This window comes from Magallana gigas, chromosome 2 (genome assembly GCF_963853765.1).
Source record: "Magallana gigas chromosome 2, xbMagGiga1.1, whole genome shotgun sequence".
Classification (NCBI taxonomy): Eukaryota; Metazoa; Mollusca; class Bivalvia; order Ostreida; family Ostreidae; genus Magallana; species Magallana gigas.
In genome coordinates this window covers 11770835-11793166 of record NC_088854.1, presented here as the reverse complement: position 1 = coordinate 11793166, position 22332 = coordinate 11770835, and the positions used below count along the sequence as shown (strand labels likewise).

At 35.2% G+C, this 22332-nt stretch overlaps 1 protein-coding gene across 3 annotated transcripts; it reads left to right on the top strand.

The window, feature by feature from the left end:
- Positions 1-745: 745 nt before the first annotated feature.
- LOC105325240 (sodium- and chloride-dependent taurine transporter-like) lies at positions 746-21578 on the top strand. Of its 3 annotated transcripts, none has more exons than XM_011424711.4 (14): positions 746-953; positions 9676-9915; positions 11972-12103; positions 13598-13901; positions 16094-16226; positions 16766-16900; positions 17270-17373; positions 17578-17702; positions 17795-17907; positions 18050-18187; positions 18552-18651; positions 19817-19917; positions 20265-20444; positions 20665-21578. In XM_011424711.4, exons 1-14 carry the CDS (start codon positions 896-898, stop codon positions 20875-20877), a joined length of 2076 nt encoding a protein of 691 aa, XP_011423013.3. In that variant the 5' UTR covers positions 746-895; the 3' UTR covers positions 20878-21578.
- The last annotated feature ends 754 nt before the right edge of the window (positions 21579-22332 follow it).

Below are 22332 nucleotides of genomic sequence, written 5' to 3'. Positions count from 1 at the left end.
TTTTTTAGTCATCAGTAATTAGTTGTATAGTAGATAAAACTACAGGGTTTTGACACAAAACGATTTTTTTTTGTGGTTGCACAGATTGTGTCTAAACCCTGTAGATTAAACAAGTACCTGTGATGTGCTCATGAATTTCAGTTATTTTACAAGTCATCAGTGGTTAGAAGTAAAGTAGTACCAATAAATTGCTATGATGATAAGAAGTAAATGGTAATGATGTTGTGGATTTCAGTTAACTGCGACGTATCATTATGTCGGTCACCCGTGCTCCATTTCTCTGAAATGTTTTTATTTTTGTGTTTTTGTATTGGATATATGATTTAGGTTAATATATGATGTATTCATGTTATCTTGACACGGCCACCTTCTCTCATTGGGTGCGCCTTCTCCTCTTGTTTGTACACACAGAGTCTTCTACTATAGACCTATCTAAAGTGTTCATTCTTTTATTTACCCCCAATGACAAACATTACATATACACAGTTAATTGAGCACCGCCATCTAACTTACTGTTTACCATGTTCCTCAAAATGGCAATCTACAGAAGTATGACAAGCTCGGAAACCTCACCAAAACATCAACATCATATTTTGCCCAAAATAATCTCAAGGCATTTATTGGAAGGCAACAACCCAAACAGAAGCATGCCTTTGCATTTCTTCGTGATCAAAACAGAAATGTGTGCTACCTTGCCATCTAAAAATAACAATTAATGTCCTCTTACTCAAGGGTACATAAGCAATACTTGACAGTACCAGTCTTATAACCAAGTGTTCTTTCATCAGAGGTACATTGTTTACATAGAACGATTTGAAGAGATACTCCTGCATAGTTATCAACAACCTTCCCAAAAGATCTTGCTTTTGTGACTCCTTAAAGAATTGAAGTAAAAATGGATACGAAATCAAAAGACAAACAAATTTTGTTTGACGATGAAATTCTCATTGCAGGTAGGAAAACTTGGTTAGAAATGTGTCCTCTGTTGATTATACATTGCTCCCCCGTCATAGTTGTTAACTATGGGCGATGTTAGAGTGTGTTCTTTTCTAAGATTTTATTTTGTTTAGCCTTTTTATCGTTGAAATGGAGCTGCAATTTCATTACGGGTTTAGAAAGATTTATGAATATGTTTTTCATAGCGTTTTAATTGTTTTGATAAATATTTTCGTGATATTTGTTTACACCATTCATCTCCTAAATTCTTAGGTGTCAATGTATAAGTAGATATCCCTTTCATTGACCAACACACCAATTCCATCATATATACATTTTCTTTTAATTTTTTACTTACAAACCTAACATGTTTGATCTTCATTTTTTGTTGTTGACCTTAACACAAGAAAGGATCTACTTACCTAAACTCCAATTTTCAAGTTCTGTAGGTTATAACAAATTTGAAAGTGTGACATTGGACATTTTAAAATCTAGATGTGGTGCTTCGTCAATTGAATTTATTTTTAAATACACTAGAATCATAGAGTTCTTAATGATGCAAAATGTATTCTGAAACAATTGTATGCCAGATACAAGTATGATCAATATGAATCATTCTTTTTGTAAAAGTCACGGAAATGTGTGTTCAGAGAATTCCTTTGAAAAATCTAATTTTAGTCAATAAAGCTTAAAATTAAGGGAAATCGAAAGAAAAACACCCTAACTCAAGGATGATCAAAATGACTCAAATAACATGAATTTAATTGAAAATAAACACACGAGGCATTGCTGTACTCGCACATTTTATTAATTCTCGACTATGGTTACACCCCATTACACTAAAAAATACGTGATGATTGTGTATGGAGGTAAGGCAAAAGGTTAACGAACCTACAAACACAAAATCCAACGCTGTTCTACACTAGGGTAGCTCTGTGTAAGTTTGGGTTGCTACACTTGCTCTCCGCTGCTCTGTACGCTGTGTTCTTCATCGCTCGGTTGATGAACCTGTTCCTTGCTACGTAACTACATACATAGCGAACGTAGGTGTAAATAATGTTTTGTTTTGTGTTTAAGGGGGGGGTGTTACCGCAGTAATGACAGCTAAAGCAATCGCTCGCCAAAGTTGCCAAGGCTTTTTATCCGAGTGGCCCTGACCTGAAAAAGACATTGACTTTAGTACAGAGTTCAAGTTGATTTAAATGTCACCTCTGAATCAGATATACTCTCTAGAAAGACAAAGACGTGTGTAGACAGATAAGGGGGGGGGGGGGTATGTATGAGTTCACTCTACATCATGTTTTGTCAACATCATATTTAGATATTCAAATGCTTACATAAAGCTTGACGTATGAATTCAAATAAAATTATTGTATGAATTCTACAATGGCACACCAGTATCATTACATCATTTCAAATGAATTGCAATAAAATACCATTGAATTCTGTTGACTTTTAAAGATGCATGTATTTACAACATATTGTTTCCTAATGTACATTGCGTGATTTGTAATATTTACTAATTTTGAAAAAAATAAATTTGTAATAATTAACATTTTCAGAAATAACACGTGTCAGTGGCTTACTAAGTACATATTGCATTTGTTTGTATGTTATGCATCGCACATTGGCGGGCAGCATGACTGTAAACAAATAAAATGATATCATATTACTTTTGTTTCTAAATTGAGCGCATAATACGTTCTGGCATACTAAGAACGTTTATGCGTTAAAAATTTGTTGTGGAGTTGTGGAGTTTTAAATACACTTTCAAGGAAGAAGTATTTTTTGCACTTTTAACTTCATAATTGAACAAGGACATAACATTTCAAAATAACTTATAACTTTGAAAAATAACTATTATATAATCACATTGCACAGACATGGTTAAGAATGCAGCAAACAGCATGGCCTGTCCCACCTTTGATATCGACTTGGTTTTTAAACTTTTGCTCATTTTACGCAGTGTTGAAAAATTGCACACATGGTTTTAAATTAAACAGTGTCCTGTGTGTGCTTTCTAATGCTAGAAGTTGCACGCGTTTGTATTCAGTTGTAATGTCAGTTAACAAGCAATCAATGGGTTTTTTCCACAGCTGTCACATGTAACTTTTCTACTGTTTAGTACATACGTTCAAGTTATTGTAACTACTTCCTCTCAGTGTCAAAGACCACAGAATTTATCCCGTTAAAAAGGTAGACAGGCATAGGGACTTCAACTGACTATGTAGGTCCAGTTCCCTCAAATAAACTATATAGGGCCAACAGCCTTAGTGGACCCTGGTGTTGCCGGGTTGATGTGACCGTAAATTCAATTATCATAAATTACATCATCGACCTCAACTGGCTGAGATCCTCTCATAATAGAACATTTATGGACTTATGGTGGTAGGGGACACCTGTTGATATTATTGATGATAAAAGTACATTATAATCAAAATACTTTCACCCTGTCAAAATTTTCAGATTTTAAAATGTTTGACCGAAACACTAATAATATTTTAAAATTTTGTGGAAAGGTAAAAATTATAAAAGCCCCAGCAGGATTCAAACTCATGACTTACAGCTCTAACCCATGTTGCTACGCTGTTAGGTTACAATATCGGAAAAGAAAAAAGTTTATAAATTATGCTTGATATTATTGTTTATTTCGATTGGAAGTACGTCATAATATGGATCATCGTCGGAAACCCACGGTCGGTCTCGCTTCTCTTAGGTAAGAGAAGCGAGACCGACCGTGGGTTTCCGACGATGAATATGGATGTGTCCTATACCACCTTAAGTAGATCTCAAAAACAACAATACATTGTATGTATTATACTAGTATATATATATTATTCCATACTATTCAGGCATCCTTTTTTGATATACGGATTTTATAATACTAAAGTAGCGCCTTGTTTGGGTTGTGATTACCAAGATGGTTAACTGCAATGAACTAATTTACAGTGGAAAAGAAGAGAAAATGATAATCTTTAAATGCATAAAATATTCGTAGGATAGGGATGACCTATGTCTGAGATTGAATGTTCAGAAGTAAGCAATTCAATAACTAGACAAAAGTTGTCACTTGCATAAATTCAGATTAAATTTTACACGTGAATAATTCTCAAGTGAAATTCAAATGTATATTTTTCACAAGACATTTACTTTGAATTCATATATTAAAAGTAAAATCACGTGAAAATTTTAATTTACACGTAAAATATTCAACTTCCATGGGAAATATACGCGAATGATTTTGTTTACATCAGTAACAGATTGCAGTGTATGTGATGCATTAAAAGTTTACAAAATCAATTTTAACAAACTGTTACAGTTTCTGCTAAAGTTTAAAAAAAAAACTTTTAATTCATAACATCTATTTTTGAATTGGGATCAAAACCAACGGGTAGCGTTTTTGACCATGGAAAGTTGCAAACAAAGACAGTGTCATCATGCAAACTGTTGTAAGCACCTATGGTTTACTGTTTGTGGTATAAAAATAAAATACCTTAATGCCACCAAACACCATCTTAGCAACAATTCTCATATCCTCATAAGGTCGCCTCAAGATCATATAGTCCAATAGTTGGTTGAATAAAAGAACAAGTAAACACGACAGCAAAAACAATTTACGTTTATCTTATGATTCATACTGTTTTCATGACGTGTCCAGTTTGAAGCTGTAGAAACAAAATTGGTTGAAACGCGCAGTAATGATGCAGTTGCAGTTATCGTCAAATAGATTTTTGAAGAAACCACTACATCATTATGTTTCAATGTTAACAATTTTGATTGGATGACGTCTATCACGTGAAAATGATGTATATATTGTATCTTGTTAATGTCGAATCCATTCAAGACATCTGGAACAGAAAATATTTTTGTTTGATAGAAAGTTCATCTTAAATATGACATCATACTGTTACAAGTATCTTTCCCTGCTTAGTCATTTTATTATTATGTAACTATAATGGTTCATTGACGCATGATCACTGCAGCATCTCTGTAGAAATGAACGGTTTCTGGTAATCATTACGTTAACTGAAAGCATCTTTCAAAAGACTGATAAAGACTGAATGCAATAAATCATTTCTAAGAGCTTCAGAATATTAGATTTCTGCCTAGGATTTTTTCTAGTACCCGTCTTTCTTGTTCTATTTCTTTCTTTCACCCCACTCTTTCTTTTTAGAACACATTATTTAAAATACGTAGTACTGTCTGTTTTATCAAAGGTGCATCATAAATCAACACACTATCAAAGCGACAATATATTGTTACAATGTAGCACTCCATTTTAGTATCCGGGTTGAAAGTTTATTAAATGTTTGAATTTTAAATCCTTTAGTCTTAAAAGTAATGAAACACAATTTAACTTTATATGTCTTCTTTGTTTAGCATTTTAGCTGTTTTCAGCATATCGTTTCCTCGAAATAATCATACGCCCCCTCATCCCATCTGCTATGTTTATGTTCATTTCTTAAATACCTGATCTTTGAAGATATGTTATCTTCCTGTTGGTAACCGTTTCACTTCTAACATAAACTTTTATTAGGTGTGACTATATAAATATAAGATGTACACTTGTATATGTAATTCATTCAAAACCAATTATCGTGCAAATCTGGAGAAGCAATCCTGAAGCAGGGTTCATAGCAGTAAAGACAGCTTCTCGATTAGATTAACATAATAGCCGACATAGCGGCCTTTAATCATCCATGTTGAAACATTTCGATGATTTCTGAATGCAAACAGAAAGGCCTTTATTGCGTTTCGTAGTTCAAGTACTGTTTATTTTCTAAACATTAAAGGTCATATACAAGTAGGCCGACTAAAAATTCTGTAAATTATTTAAATTTAGCAAGATTGTGTTTTTTGTCAGTGTATACTGCTTGACCTTCACTAAATAAAGAAGCCAGAACAATTTGATTTGCAAACATATGCCTTAGGTTACGAAACCCCCTATTTATTTTTCTTTTGGTAAACGCTGTACCAACATTATTCATACAAAGCTGAGACATAACTGTGTATTAAACTATGATCTTTGTAAAAGTAATATTATAAATAATCCGTTGTGTTTATGTGGTCAAACAGAAGATGTGTATCATTTCTTTTTTTCTTGTAAAATAAATACTCCAGAGAGAGAAACAACATGTTTGATCAATTGTTTATGTTAGATTTAGTCAAAATTGATACTAATTTACTTTAAAATGGCAACAACAACCTACCTTTACATATCAACAAAAGCATTTTTGCTTCTGTACAAAAGTTTATAGACGAGTCCTTGAGATTTAAATAATAGTTCATTGTGTATATCAATATTTTCTTTTCTTTTGTTCTATATTCATATGCATGACAACTATTGTTATATTTAAGGAGAGGAACTTGTAAGTTGTTAGAACTTGTTTCTGATCCTTTTGTTAAATCAATAAAATATGTTCAAAACAAAAACTGCTTGAATAGCAAAGTTGTCAAAAATCTGGAATTTCTATCCTTGGCGAACATGGCTGTGATGAAATCGATAAGTCTGGAAGCATCAGTATTCCAGAGAAAACAGTGAGCTATTGATCGGGAGACATCCTACATGGAACTCCTGTACGGCCAATGCCGTATCTAGCATATCTTCATTTGGATCAATGCTTTCCAAGTTTACTTACACATGTAGGCCTACTCCTATCCGTATTCTCTTTGATGTCAAAGAGTGTGCATGTAGGGCATGTGCATTCATAGATGTGAGTGCAACCGTTGTTCCTTTAGCATGATTTCATTTGGATCAATGTTTTTCATATTTACTTTAATTCCTTTTCCCGTTCCTTCTGATTCCATAGCGTGTGCATGTTAAACATTTTTACTAATTGTCCCCCAAAAACATTTTTTGTCTCTTCAACCTACCACCCATTTAAACAATAGGTATTTTAAATTCAAGACGTTTTGTTTTCTCTGTAGTTGCAATGAAATAACAACTTTGGTTTATAATTTACTTCAATCAAAATATTGCTGCACAACAATAAATATGGTTTCTCTTGTTTTTATATAACGAGGTCAAGGGTCAAAATACCCTAGACATCAACCATTATATTTAGCGCTTTTCGGTGCATATTAATCTACGCTAGATTCCCTTCGCACTTTGTGTACAGATAAAATGACATCGACTCCTATTGTTTTAAATGTTATGAGGTCAAGGGCAGAAATTGTTTGGATATAGAAAGATGTTGTCGACTTAATATCTAAAGAGAACATTTTTTTGGCAGATGCCTAGGATCAACTTCTTTGATCACTAGGTGTTACATGGTCAATATCTTGAGACCCCTTTGCTATACAATCATAAAAATGGGTACACACGTACCCCTAAGATGACCTTTCTTTTTTTTTTAAAGTCAAAAGTTCAGAGGTCAAAGGTGAAACATCTCTGGACATCGACTGACATACTACATGATGTCCCATTTATATCTTTAGAACCATTTGCTAAACATACATTACATTTCAAAGAGTTCAGAGGAACCACTTAAAGGTTTTGGACGGCTTTTGATTCTTGGGTTAAAGATCAAACTTTTGTGGACATTCAAAATTTAATACATATTGTGTACTTAATATCTTGAGAAACATTAATTTTACAGATACATGTAACTTTCGCCTGGAAGTAATAATCTCAGTTCATGAAAAGTCTTTACTTTGTCACATGGGGTCTAATTTTTTTAAATTTTTCTATTTATGGATTGTATTCCATGGAGTTTAGCTTTAAACTTGTCAATTTTACTATTCAAATAACTAATGGGTTGCAATACATTCAATTACAACCTTAATCATAATGGTTATCCATACAAAACTATATCAGTTAAAGCTTTTAATTGGTATTTTATCCGCAAAGAATTGTGTGAAGCGGAGGAAGAGGGGATTAGGAACATTTGATTGGTTTTAACTTTACTTGTATACAGATCTCCACTGTTGTATATGTTTCATTATGCGGGTTTTATATCACATACATTTCAAAATAACTAAGTTATATACGTTATATGTTTTAAACAACTGACTACTTAGTTACTATTCATATTCATACTTAATGCGTCAAAACGGTACTCTGTAACAGAGAGCACTCGGTCCCCCATTTTACTGCCCTTTGTGTTAACCTACACATGTGTGAATGGAAACCACGTGACTATAAAAGCTTGCGCGAGTGGAGCAATTTATTATAATACCTCGCAGCTTCGAGTTGCCAGCGTAAATTGACGAGCAGTGTGATTAGACCGTCCGAAGGAAGACTACGCTGTTGTAAACATCGGTAAGATTAGATTCATTCACAACATAAGAAATATTTTTTGTATATTCTGTACTTTTAAAAACAATCCCTTACTAAGTATAAGAAATCGATATTTAATATATTCCCACAAATCGCCGGTAAATTTCCACTCCGCGCCAAGAAGCATGTATGCAAAAAAGAAAACCTCCGAAAAGATCAACTATATTAATACTCTTGTCCAGAACGACCCGCTATTGACCTAGGCGTCAAGGGGATTTCATTAAGCTGGTCAGGGTGTAGAGGATATTTGGCTATTGTGTTGGAAATAGAACACTTTCTCTCATTTTCTCTCTCTCTCTCTCTCTCTCTCTCTCTCTCTCTCTCTCTCTCTCTCTCTCTGTATAACTTAGAAGAACACAGAATAGATGATTCTCATCCATAACTGAATGATCGGTTTTTTTGTGCGTGTTATTACATATTTTGACAAAGGAAGAAGATCTCCTAACACGAGGAAGAATGAACTGCCAGTGTACAACTGTTGTATCGACTAGGATATCATGAAGAGTTTCCCTTTAATGTTACTATTTTACTCTGTTATTACAGTTTCTCTTTATCCCTCCATGCATTGCCATAGATAGCGTGATCATCTATCGTGTACTGTTTACACCAGTAATCAATCCTATATATATCGTCTTTAATTTTTATTTCAACTGCATTTGCGTAATGATTTCTGCTTCAAAGTAAACAAAGATATCTACAATGTGTATGAATAGTGTAACGTTGAAGAATAACAATTGCGTGGAGAAAACTATGTTTAAAACCATTCAGTAAGTTACCTATACCCGTGGACATATAAATAATGCTCTAAGTCCTTTAAATGCCGATATACTAGTAAACCATTGAATAAAAGAACACGGCGTAAAAACACACAAACATGAACACAAACCAACTTCATTGGTTTACGATATTATGGCGTCTTGGTTTCCATTTGACGGCACGGAACATACCTTTTGAATTGTCCAGTACCCAACAAGTTGGTGTAGCAATTCTGCATATCGATACCAGTTTAACCCGAATTTGACTGTTTTGTGGTTTGCATCGGTTCAGTCGATTACATTGTTAATCTAAAACAAAACCACGTACTTGATAAATGATATCAAAAATTCAGGTTAAAATCAATAGACTGACTTTATTTCTGCAAATAATTAAATGGCCTTTTGGTGTTTATGTAAAGACGCTATAGAACTCTAATAGAAGTATCAACAATGCCATTTTGTTGCGATTTTGAAGCTTTTTATCCAAAGTTCAGCAGCAGAATAAATATTTACTAGGTAAACAGGATGTATGACATTAAAGCTTTCACACTGCTTATTGCCAGGTTATCGATGCCAAAGACAGCGACAGTAGATTTGCCCTCAAATCAATATTACACAACACATCTCGGGGAAAAATAAACCCTGATCAATAGCAGATACTGTAGAGTTGTGTACATCAAAACTATTTCTTTTTTATTCACTTAGAAATGAATGATTCCAAACAAAACGGTTATTCTTCCGATGGAGATCCGTTGTCATGGAAACAACAAGAAGCGGAAGCTCTGTCATCAGACGATTCTGCTACCACGTCCAGCGAGGGGCCGAAGATGAAGCGGCGAGAAGTGTGGGCCAACAAGCTGGACTTTTTATTGGCTTGCATTGGTTTCTCAGTGGGGCTTGGTAACGTCTGGAGATTCCCTTTCCTGTGTTACAGAAATGGAGGAGGTATGTTTTACATGTACACTTCATGGAAGGGGAGTATCAGTTCTCTCTTTAATGTCATGGAATGAAATTATCGAATCTTTACCTATCAAATTTACTGATATCAATAATATAAAGATGAGAAAAGAAATCTGAAAGAACATTTAAAAAATTGGTTTGTATATGTTTGTCTTGCTCAGCTCTATACCAGGTATACAAATCTTACAAAAAAAAATTGAATATTCAGGATGTATTTAAACAGAAAATTTGCCTTCACGGTATTAAAGCATGCTGTGAATACCGTGTACTGATAAAAGTGAAAAGTTTGCCGATTTAAAGCGATATTAAAAGAACAAAACACAAAGGCAGTACTTAGTCGGGCCGGGAAAATATAAGGAAATCATGCTGCACGCGCTTGTGAGTGTAATTACACACAAGTGATTATTGCGTGCATATGTTGTTTATATTCGCACAAGTCACAAGATATGCATCTTCGAAGATCTTAAAGATGTATGATCTAAAAAAATTAGCATGCACTTGTGTAATAAACTCGGTTGCAAAATTAATCATGGATAATTGAAATTGTGTAACGGATGGCGATGATACATCTATGAGGTATACAAATAGAAGTAGCTTAAAGTCACGGACGTATGGAAAAATACAGAATGTTTTGTAAGTCAGGGCCATTAACATTTTTATGTGTCACAACAGCTCATATGTTTTATCGTTTATATATATAAAAAAATTAATGAAAAATATGGGGCGTTCTTTGTATTTGAAAGCTGACTTGGAGGTAGATGAACGTTAAGTTATGAGTACAATGTAGACACTGACAAACGATGAAACCAGGTTACACCTCGGCGCTTGCTCTGTTGACATCCATTGTCTGCATCCAATAAATAAGAGATGTCATTAACAAGAGCCTGCCCTGACCCTTGTAACATTGGGTTGTCCCACAGGCACAGGTATTAGTTACTCTGTTAAATATGCGTTAACAGGCAATGAAATCTAATTGCACTCACAGGGATGAGCATTGTAATTAAGAACGTTAGCACTGTCGGATGTCACATTTAAGGACCTTCCCCACTTTTCTTTCCAGTAAATAGTTTTTGTCACTTATGCGCCCATAATTTCAACTATTGGCCCGAGTAAAAAAAAATGTCGACCATCCAATTGCTTTTATTTGTGTTTTACCTTCACGATGAGGATTTACCATTTCAACCCTGACGCTAATAACATATAAGAAAAAAAAAGACTTTAAGATAATCTTGGTCTGATAACCATGTACTTATGTTTCTATGCATGGTATTTAATTTTTCCTTTTGCTACCAATCGCTTCACTTTTCTTCATTTGGGTGAAAATCGCAGTCACTAAATCTATGAATAAATTTAGTTTTCTGAAAGTGACAGATGTGTTATCCGGTATAGGAAAACCACTAGATATTGAGCCCACGTCTGTTGCAGGTGCACCATGCTTTAAACGTTAAGACTGGGCGCATTCAGTAGTCTTTGAAAGGTCCAACGTAGTTAATTCTTCTCTCATTTCCCTAGGACCACTAATTTAAAAGCTTGAAAGATCAATGAACAGAATGCATTTAGTTTTGAAGTTTAAAAAAAGAGTTGTGGACATCCATTATTTCAAACCTGAAAGCTCATATTAACAATTCATTTTGTCGATCAATTTGAACTCGTTGAAGTTAGTCTACCTTGACTAATGCATATACACCGTGTGCGTTTCATCGTAGTATCACATGTTACTTAAGGTATCCGATCCATATTATGACCTAATTTTTCTAAGCTCATATATCGGTTACATTAACTGTTTTATGTGTAAATATTGAAGACTTAAAATCGTTACAATGTGGTTATCCCCTGCTGTTTGATAATTAACAACTGCATAACACATGCTCAATGCACCAACAAATTCATATTTGCAATGGATAACTACTAGTAGCTGTCAATATTACCGTCAACAAATTAAGTACTTGACTCCCAACCCGTCCAGCCATCTGACATTACAGAAACTACATATAGTCGGATTTGCTTAAATATCATAATTTTTTCTCTGTTTTTTTTTAAGGTGCTTTCCTCATTCCGTACTTTACGGCCGTTTTGCTGGGTGGAATTCCCGTGTTCTTCCTGGAAGTATCATTGGGACAGTTTATGTCTGAGGGTGGAATCGGAACATGGAAGATTACACCCTTGTTCCAAGGCAAGTATACCAATTAACACAAGTCTCATACAAAAAAATCTATACTCTGCAGGCTCCGTGTGTCGACTATTCTCTCCTGTTTGCTTCACATAACAGATTCTATAATTGACGGTTTGAAAAAATGCTTTCAATTGGTTCTTCGATAATCAGTCTGAACAAGTTAACACTGGAGTACACTAAGTGAATTCATCAACTCTATTGAGCGCATAGACATGTATGGGACTGGGTTCATTATACATGTAGTCGATTATTGCGTGTTGTTTTCCTCTGTGAGGAATGACAAGACCAGATATTGTATTAAATTCGAATTGTTTTGATGAAATGAGAATGACAGCTTACAATCATGCCGAGGATGTGGTATATCATCTGATATCGTTACCAGTAACCAGAGCATTCTTGGAAGAGACAATAACACCCTCTTCGTCGCTCTGACGTCAGTGTTTATACCAATCCTTCTATGTACTCTGAAGAACGGGTATTTAATAACATTGCGTCTAGGACGCTTTTAGAAATGAAGGGTATAAAAAATTCCACAGTTGGCCTCCACTTTTCCTTTATTAAAAACAAAATGTGCTTCGATACCATACATAATCTTGTGATAGAAACTTTCTTATATTTACCTAAAATAATCGAACCGTTTAGCTGATCGATTTTAGCAGGTCTCTTCAAAAGAACTCATTGAAACTTCGTTAAGAAAATTATCTTCTATACTACAGTAATATTTTTGGATCTTTTCCATACATACGTATATTACATTATCTGAGGGTGGCGACCGTGCCTCTGTTGACGATTGTTGTTATAGGGGTGAGACATCGTCAGGGATGCCACAGATAGTGTTTACCTTTCCTTTTTGTAACCATTCACTGTGAAGTCGGTGTCTGTCAATGAAACGGCACTCTCTTTTAAATACATGCATATTAGGTAACTTTGATGAACCCTAGGCCATATCTGGAGAAAATTATACGAAACCGCCTTCTATTTAAACAAAATATTATGCTGTTTGCACTTTTTGTATTCCTTGAAATTGCATCGCCGGTGCGCGACTCGTACGCGATTATTTTAGGTTTCTAAATAGAAACTCGGAGGGGAGTCCAAAGTTTGACGTATTTCATAAAAATAAATAAATTAAAAAAAAGACCGATGAATACCGATGAGAGGTAGACTCTGCATGTGCATTGCTAATGAAGCTAAATTGCTATCAACGAAACGTCAGAAAATAACAGACAAAAGTCACTGGGTTGTTAGTTCAGTTTGGTATAATATGAAGTTAAGCGTCGATTTTAGTAGAATCTGTTAATTAATCATAATAGAAACAGCTTGAAGTTCACCTTGGGAGATCGTTCGAAATGCAAAAAAGGAAGAAATTCAGAGACCATCTTTAAGGCACATTTAATTTTTAAAAAATGAATAGAATAATATTCTACAAACAGTTCGGTCAGCGTTGAATCAATTAATAAAATTTATTAACCACATGCGTGGTTTTGTTATTTTCAGGAATCGGTTACGCTTGCACCATAATCGTATTCCTTCTGAATTGTGAGTACAACATCATTCTCACGTGGACGTTTTATTACCTGTTCTCCTCATTCAACACCGTGCTGCCATGGTCACAAGGAGACAACGAGTGGAATTCCGAGCTCTGTCGAAACTCCTCCAAGATGGCGGCCAGTCTCATGTCAAACTACTCCAAGATGGCGTCCAGTGTCGTATCTAAACTTAACGACACGATGACCACAGTAGCATACACTGTTGCTACTGAAAACACGACCAAGTGTGATCCTGTCACGGAATTCTGGGAGTACGTATTATTTTCTCATCTCTCTACCTGCTTAAATTCAGGGTGTTGGGGTTTTGGTTTTAGGAAATATCATCAAAGGCTTTTTTGTCTAAATTGTGTTTTAAAATTCAAAACACATTCATTTGCTTCAAACAAGTTGACGGATAGTGCTGTAAAGCTTGCAAAAGATAATGTATATAAATATATGGATACAATATTAATGATTGTTTTCTTGTAGTTAAGTGTTGAGAGTCGCAATCTGTCCCCCTTTCTTTTCAGCTACTACCTTTAATAAAGGTAAGAACATCGACAAGTGGGCAGAGATCTGTGGCTCTTAACACGAAGGGTGTTTCATACTCTCACAGCACAACGCAAACTACATCATATCGCGTTGGTAGCTAGATGATGCCGATGAGACACCCTTTCTTCCCTCACTTTTTTGTGAATACTACATAGCAATTTATTTTTGTTCTAGTGAAATGGGATGTGATGATTGTTGTGTGACAATCAGCCATTTTATTTGATCATTTGACATGATCACACGCAATTATTCAATAAGTAGAGTAGAATTCTATAAAGTCAGATTTATCATATCCATTGTTCTATAAATTAAATTTATTATTGTTGAATGTATCAAAAGACTTGATGGAGCAATATAATTTGTAAACAGTTATACATTTTATCATGTATGATAAAAAATTTTGATATTTTTTTCATTTGTCAGAGTAACCGCTGGTTATGAAGGTTTGCTTTTTGATAATTTTATACGCTATCTGGCATGCCAGGTTTTGATTAACTTGTGTTTAAAGCTTAATCAGAAAGCAGGGATATTGGCAAATTTTCGTCTCTAGAAAAGAAGGGAATGCAGCGTATATTAAGCTGCAAGAATTTTTTTTAAAATGTTGCTTATTGGTTTACCACAGATACCCTGTCTCGATGATATTCAAACTGGCATTAAACATAACGTTGGTCAGAACTTGAATATAAGCCCCATGTGCGAGTGTCTTACTACATGTACGTTAGTTTTGAATGATGACAGTTAATTGCAAGCAGTCTTCAATTTTTTTCTGTTGGCCAGATTAAACCCCGATAGAAAAACCTCGTCCCTGCAAGTTGGTTAATGCTTACATTATATGTACGGCTTCAACGCCAACGATCAATAAACCTTAATCAATTTCTTATGATTACCGAGGAAAAACAGAAGACATCAATGGTATATCTTTGGCATTTTATTGCCCCCACAAGCTCTTTATAAATGTGATGTAGTCAAACGCAAATAGTTAACAGACTTGATGGTTGGCGCTGTGTGGTGTAAGCATTAACCGTTCCCCAGGCCACTAGATGCAGTACAATTTTCCTTGCGAGCGGAAAATAATCATTCTTGGCCATCATCTTCAAAAGCGTGAAATGCAGAACTATTCAGAGTTTGAAGTTTATCTTGGATTGATAAATTTGAAAGCATGTTTGCCAGGAATGATTAGATTCCAAATAGTAATGGAGATCGAACTCCAATGTCTCCGAAAAGAATTGGATATTTATAGTTTTGGAATTTTGATGAAATAATGATGTTATCTATATCTAGAAATAATAAAAATGATCAAGCCTTCTGCTACCCATTGTAAGAAATTTCATACAGTAAATTGGGAGATTCTTCAGTTGTATTTATAGTTCTCCTCATGAAAAGTGACCCTTTTTCTAAAACAAGATTGAATTACAAGTTACTATTCAACACCGCATTTCTAACGGTCCACCTTAAAATTATGATAAATGTATTTCAGGAGGAGAAATATTAAACTTTTTAGCAGATATTTAATGTGTACACTGTACATAAACTATAATAATAATGTAAACTTAATCTCAAAGGTACTAATGTTATAATCTCTCAGTTTACTCTTAAATGGAATTGCAGAAATATTTTAAACAGTGTCAGAAATAAAACCTTCATAACCAGCAATTTTGAAAACAAAATGGTTGACGTGAAGGGGGAAAAAGGGGATGTAGTAATTCTGTTTGCGAAAGATATCTTTTTGTTTTCAGAATTTGACTCTGAATAATTTGTGTACAGCATTATCCGTCGGGGTTTGAAGCTATTGAAATATTTTAAATATCCTTCTGATTAATTGCAAGCGATGTATTCATCGCGGCTGAAAAAAGGCGCATGTATACAAAAGTTTACTGCGCATAAGATAACACACAGAAATCACGTTCTTCAGGAGAAAAGTGCTGCAACTATCCAGCGGTGTGGACCACGCTGGGACCGTCAAGTGGGATCTGGCTCTCTGTCTGCTCTTAGCTTGGATAGTCGTCTATGGCTGCATTTGGAAGGGCATTAAATCCTCGGGAAAGGTGATCACTAGTGTCGGCATATAGAACCCTCTCGAATATGAGGGATTCATAAACGACACGGAAACTTCTTCACTCCCTTTGTGAATCAGTATCCAAGAGCTAAGCAAACCCTCTGATACAATATTCGACATCCCCCCACGACCAAGACATCCAATGTCTTCCAGTTTTACTTGATGTTAATCTAATTGTTTTTTGAGCAGGTTCCACAATTTTTGTGTCAAGAATGTATTTTTCTATGACACCTCCTGCATCGTTGGACTGTTTCTTGTTTTCAGTTTCAATTTTTGCTTCTTAAAGCAATAAGATGCTTCCCGATACAAATTTGCATGACAATAAAGTTGGCTCCTTAATCCTTAAAGCAATAAGACAATACCTAAAACAAATCACCTGCTAAGTCCTCGCATCTTTATAATTTCTTATAACTATCATATCAATAAAAATCACTTTGATCCATCTTTTGAGGAATAATTGACATTTCTAAATACAGAGTGTAACATTATTGAGTCATTTGTCTTCATCCAATGTCTTGGGTTTTTTAGGTCATGTATTTTACCGCCACCAGTCCGTACATTCTGATGCTGATTTTACTCATCCGTGGGGTAACACTTGACGGAGCTGCGGAGGGATTGAAATTCTATCTGCTTCCTGATTGGTCAAAATTGCAGGAAGCTCAGGTGATTATGTCTAGAAGTATTAACATTTGATTGAGCTTGGCAACATTAAAGAAAAAAGGCAACATACCGAATATAATTATAAAAACAGCAAAGACGATCAGATGTATCGATCGCCCATAAATATTCTTTATGACTATTAATGTATAGATGGGATTGTGCGAATATTGGTTCGTTACCATAGTAATCATTTTAATAATGCTCTCAAAAGTTAGTTTGTACACAAGTGCAATATGGAAGCCAAATTAAATCTTAATCATACGCTTATTTGCATATACTTGTATTTTGAAAGATGTCTGAAAAAGAGCTCAAGAACAGATCGTTATCAATTGTACATAGTCATGTGTATTCTTATGACATTGATCAAAACAGGTTTGGGTAGATGCTGGAACACAGATCTTCTTTTCCTATTCAATCAGCTTGGGAACATTAACCGCTCTTGGAAGCTACAACAAATTCAGGCACAACAGCTACAGGTGTGTTTGAGTTCAGATGATCTCTCTGGAATTATATGATTTAAAGTAATGTAAGACCACCCCACCCCCATAAAGAATAAAAATAATAACTCTGAACATTGATTTCTTTTCTGTTATTTTAAAAATGCATAAAATGAAGTGTTAAGGAAAGAATAAAGAGTATACTCAATGTAATGTCACCGTGTCTTGGGTCTTTGATTTCAGGGACGCCATGATTTTTGCGGGAGTCAACAGTTTCACTAGTATTCTGGCAGGGCTCGTCATCTTTTCAGTCTTAGGGTTTATGGCGAAACAGCAGGGGGTATCCGTCGCAGATGTTGCTGAGTCGGGTCGGTATAATTCTATGTCGTATGCATATCGCCCTTGATAATGCAGATTGTATTGGTTTTTGATCAGGGTTTGTATTTCTCCTTCAATGCAGGTCCTGGCCTAGCCTTCATCGCCTACCCCACTGCCGTGGCTCAGATGCCTGTAGCTCCCCTGTGGTCGGTCCTGTTCTTTGTGATGATTATTTTGTTAGGACTTGATAGCCAGGTATTACAGTCTATCGATGACGTAACAAAATGAAATTTACATCTAACCAAATAAGAATTAATCTAAAATTTCAGTCGATTTCTCACTACATTTTATAAGTAATTGAAAATCAGTAAATGTGATATATATTGCTTTTTTGCAGTTTGTTGGTGTTGAGGGTTTCATTACTGCATGCGTAGATATGTATCCTCACTATTTGCGTATAGGAAAGCGGCGGGAAATTTTTACGGGAATCGTCTGCTTCATCTGTTTCTTAATAGGACTATCCATGGTGACAGAGGTAAAGAAAAACTGTCGGCATTGCGATTCATTTATCAAAATATCATGAATGTTAAATAAAATTTCATTTTTACATTTTTTTCCGTAATAATTATTACTTACATGTATATGTGTAAGGTAAGTTCATGAAATTTTTGGCGCTGCATTTTTTTAATCGTGATTTAAGGTTTCCTTTTTTAAGGAATATGAAATCGTAGAAAAGAAATATAGATATAATTTTAATGGGTGGTTGTAAAAAAAGAATCGTAGAAAATAGATAAAATATTAATGGGTGGGGAATTTTTTTTTCAAAGTAGGCTGTTCACTGAAAAAAAAGTCAAATAATTGTTAAATGTTCACACTAAAAGATAACTCCGTCCACATAGGGCGGAATGTATGTATTTCAGTTATTCGACTACTACTCGGCCAGCAGAATTGTTCTCGTTGTTGCCTTCTTCGAGTGCATCGTGGTAGCTTACATCTACGGTATGTTCCCACCAAGAAATTCCTCCACCACCGTGGTCACGAACAGAATTTTTAAAATTTCCCCTTAAATTAAGAATTTTTATCATTTTACGTTTCATAAATACCAAATATTTTTTAAATAAAACGGGAAGTGTGGAGGATTTTCTAATATTGGCGGCAATTATTATTTTTAAATCCCCCGTTTAAGTCCCCCTTTCGCCAGCCGCCTACCCTTTTTGGTCATAGTCACCCATTTCGCCTTTTGAAAAGTTAGAATATTGCATAGTCCAACTTAACACCTGGACTGTGAGGTCCCCCATTTCGCCAGGCCTAACGTAATGTGTTTATATTTGCATAATGGATTCTGTGTTACTTTTGATGTACTTTGGTAGAGGGTATTAGGACAATTAATGAGAGTCTCTGGTTCATTAACAGTTTGCACTCTGCATAACATCCATGTATAAACAGTGACGAATTATATATCGTACTAACACTTTATTCTTTTTGGAGCACCTTTCAGTTTCCAACCAAAACCCCCCTTTTAATTGTGTGCTTGTGTGGCTTTCACTATACCATGTAATCTACACAGTTCTGGGGATTGAGAGTCGATTTGTTGTTGGTGTAAGCTTGAGGATATCGAGGAACTGTGGCAAGAGACCACAGTCCTCAGCAGACGTTGTCAAGCATCATCAGTGGTACAGGTCTTCATCTCCTCTCAGTTGTCATCATTTAAATCAAAAGAAAAAGATCTAGATTTAAATAAACAAAGTGGTTTTGGTGTCTGGTTAACATTATTTCTGACACATTTCACGTTTCTTGTCACCTCTGATAATTGTTGGGGCTACTACATGTAGTTTTCTAATCAAGGCCGCAGCGTCAGACATCACGGGTGAGTACGTAGGTACCAAAGTAAACACAGACTACTATTATGTTTATATGCAACATTGGTTTTTTCCCCGAAATATTCTAGGAAAAAAACCTTTGTGAAAGCTTGTTTGTAGCAAATAACAGATCCTGCTTTTGATTTTACAGATTTTTAAAAACGAAATTTACCGTTTATGAAACCACACTTTTTATTATTCGAATAACAACACTTCTTTACTGGTTCATTATTTACAGACTGAAATGAGCTTAACTCTGTACCATCCATTTTCAAGGAACTCACACTTCTCATTTTCTCTTTTAGGTATTAATCGTTACTATGACAACTTAGAAATGATGTTCGGATTCCGTATCGCACCAGTCATGAAAATCTGCTGGATGTTTATAACGCCTCTATTCTCACTTGTAAGTTACAAGACAAATAATGCATGTTGCAATTGGCTCAAATATGTCATAATTTCGTAGCCAATTTATAACAACAAGTATATTAGTATTCTGGTTAAAATTTGCCGAAAAACCCGCTAAGAGAAGTACTAGTACTGTAGATCGCCAGTCTCAAACGTTTTGTGGACATAAAGGAATTTTGAAAACTCTCGCAAATACGGTCGTCTTGAATAAAATTTATTTCCATTTGTTCAAACCCGCTTTTTGTACTTCTTAGTACAAGAAATAACTGTTTAAGAACTGGGTAAAAATGATCTAAATATAAATTATAAACTTACGGTTTGACACAGCGGGGCTATCTGTTGTAGACGATCTTCATCATGGGGGCCATCAGCTACTCGGAACTCACATACAAGAGGAAGACCTACGAGTACACTTACCCGTCCTGGGCTATCGGGGTCGGCTGGATGCTGGCCCTGGTCTCCGTTATCTGGATCCCAATTACCTTTTTCAAGAGAGTGATAGACGCTGAGGGTTCAATTGCTCAGGTATTCTCAACGGCCAAATATCCGCAGTCTTCTTTTTTGCGAGCGTTTATTTAATTATAGAACTTTGAATGAATAAACGTAAAATTTTGTATTCACTCGGAAAATCAATCGTTTATTTTCTTAAAACTGTGCAGATTCATAATTTAAGTCAGTACTTGTATTCTGTATATTGGATATACTAATCATGATACATAAAATTATATACTTTGGACCTTTACAGCGACTCATGTCCACTACACGGCCCATCCTGAAGCGCCACCAGCTCCGACAGGGCGAGGACTTGACTAAAGTGGTCCTGGACGAAAGCTGCTCTTTTGACCCTGATGACCCCATTCTGCAAGGGTTGGACCCCCGTGACGAGCCTTTGTTGGCTAACAGTGTTGAACTACAGAAGATCGAGAACTCAAAAAGGAATGAGACGAATGGTGTATAGTTGTGGTTCAACTTTTGTACAAAAAACTCAATGCAACTTTTGTTCATCATTCACATGTACAAAGTCAATTGATAATGTTCACCAGTTGTCATTTCAAAGGAGTCACGAAGGAAACTGTTAAAAACGTTTATTGGCAGCAGCATTAAGTGAGATTGTGTGTAGTGCAGATGCCTCGTAAACATGAAAAATATCTCCTATAACAACAGATTTGCTGGACTGCTTTTGAGAGCTTCCCCGGAAACTCAAGGACCTGTTTCATTTGATCTCCATACACTCTTGATGTGTTGATAGTAGCAGTAATTAATGAACTTTGTAATGAATCATGTTATTCTTTTAATTACGTTTCCCTTGTCTTATAACACTTTCCTAATTTTCTAAACTGACAACGATTTTAGATCTGTGCTCTGTTTTATATTGGACGATATTTTTAGTGGTTTCTGTGAACCCGCACTATTGTAATATGTTTTAATGATATGTGTAGACTTTCTGTTCCTTCATAACTAAACATATTTTAATACAGTATGATTTTATACCATATAAACAGTATATGTTTTATGTACAATTTTTAAGCTTGTAGGGCATTCCATGAATAACGTTTTGTTCATTTTGAATAATCACTCCCAAAAGTCTTAATCGTTATTTTAATTTTAATATCCTATGAGGGAGATTTCTCTCCCAATAAAAATAGTTTGCGTTTTTCATTGTTCTTTTTGTTTTATATTTTATTAAGGGTTCTCTGCACCTTGGGAAAAGTTTTCGAATGCATTTTTAAACTTTTATGTTCATAAAGATATGGAATTCTAGCGCGCGTTATTCAGTTTGTTGCCGTTGTGAGACCACATCAAAAATAATGATTCAATGTCCTCTCCACGTTCGGTAATAAACTCGCTTTTTGCACCACTTTCTTTGAGATATGAAAATGTACACATTATTTATAAGTATATTTTTGACTGGTCCGTCAGTCAGACCGTCATTCATATGCATGTTTTTAGCTCACCGAGACGAAGAAGGGGGAGGCTTATACTATACCCCTGGCGTCTCGGCGTCGGCGTCCGGACCTGGTTAAAGTTTTTTGGAGCAGGTCTTGTATCTACGTAATTATTTGTCCTATCTTCACCATACCTGCATAAATGGTGCATCTGGATCTCCTTTTGGAATTAAAAGATTTGGATGCTGAATCTGGACCGTGACTTTCAGACGCTGGAGGAGGTTAATGTTTTTTTGGAGCAGGTGCCCTTTGATTACTAGATCTTAGTCTTATCCTCAATTAATTGCACGGATGGTGCGTCTTATTTTATTTACTTATTCAATTGACAGTCTTGAAAGCTGAATCTGAGACGTAGGTTTCGGATGTGCAAATCACAATGCCGTTATTTTTCTCAGAATATCGACCCTTATGAACTTGAATGTTAAATATAGTAATGACCAGTTTGCGCAACTCCTTTTAAATCGTTG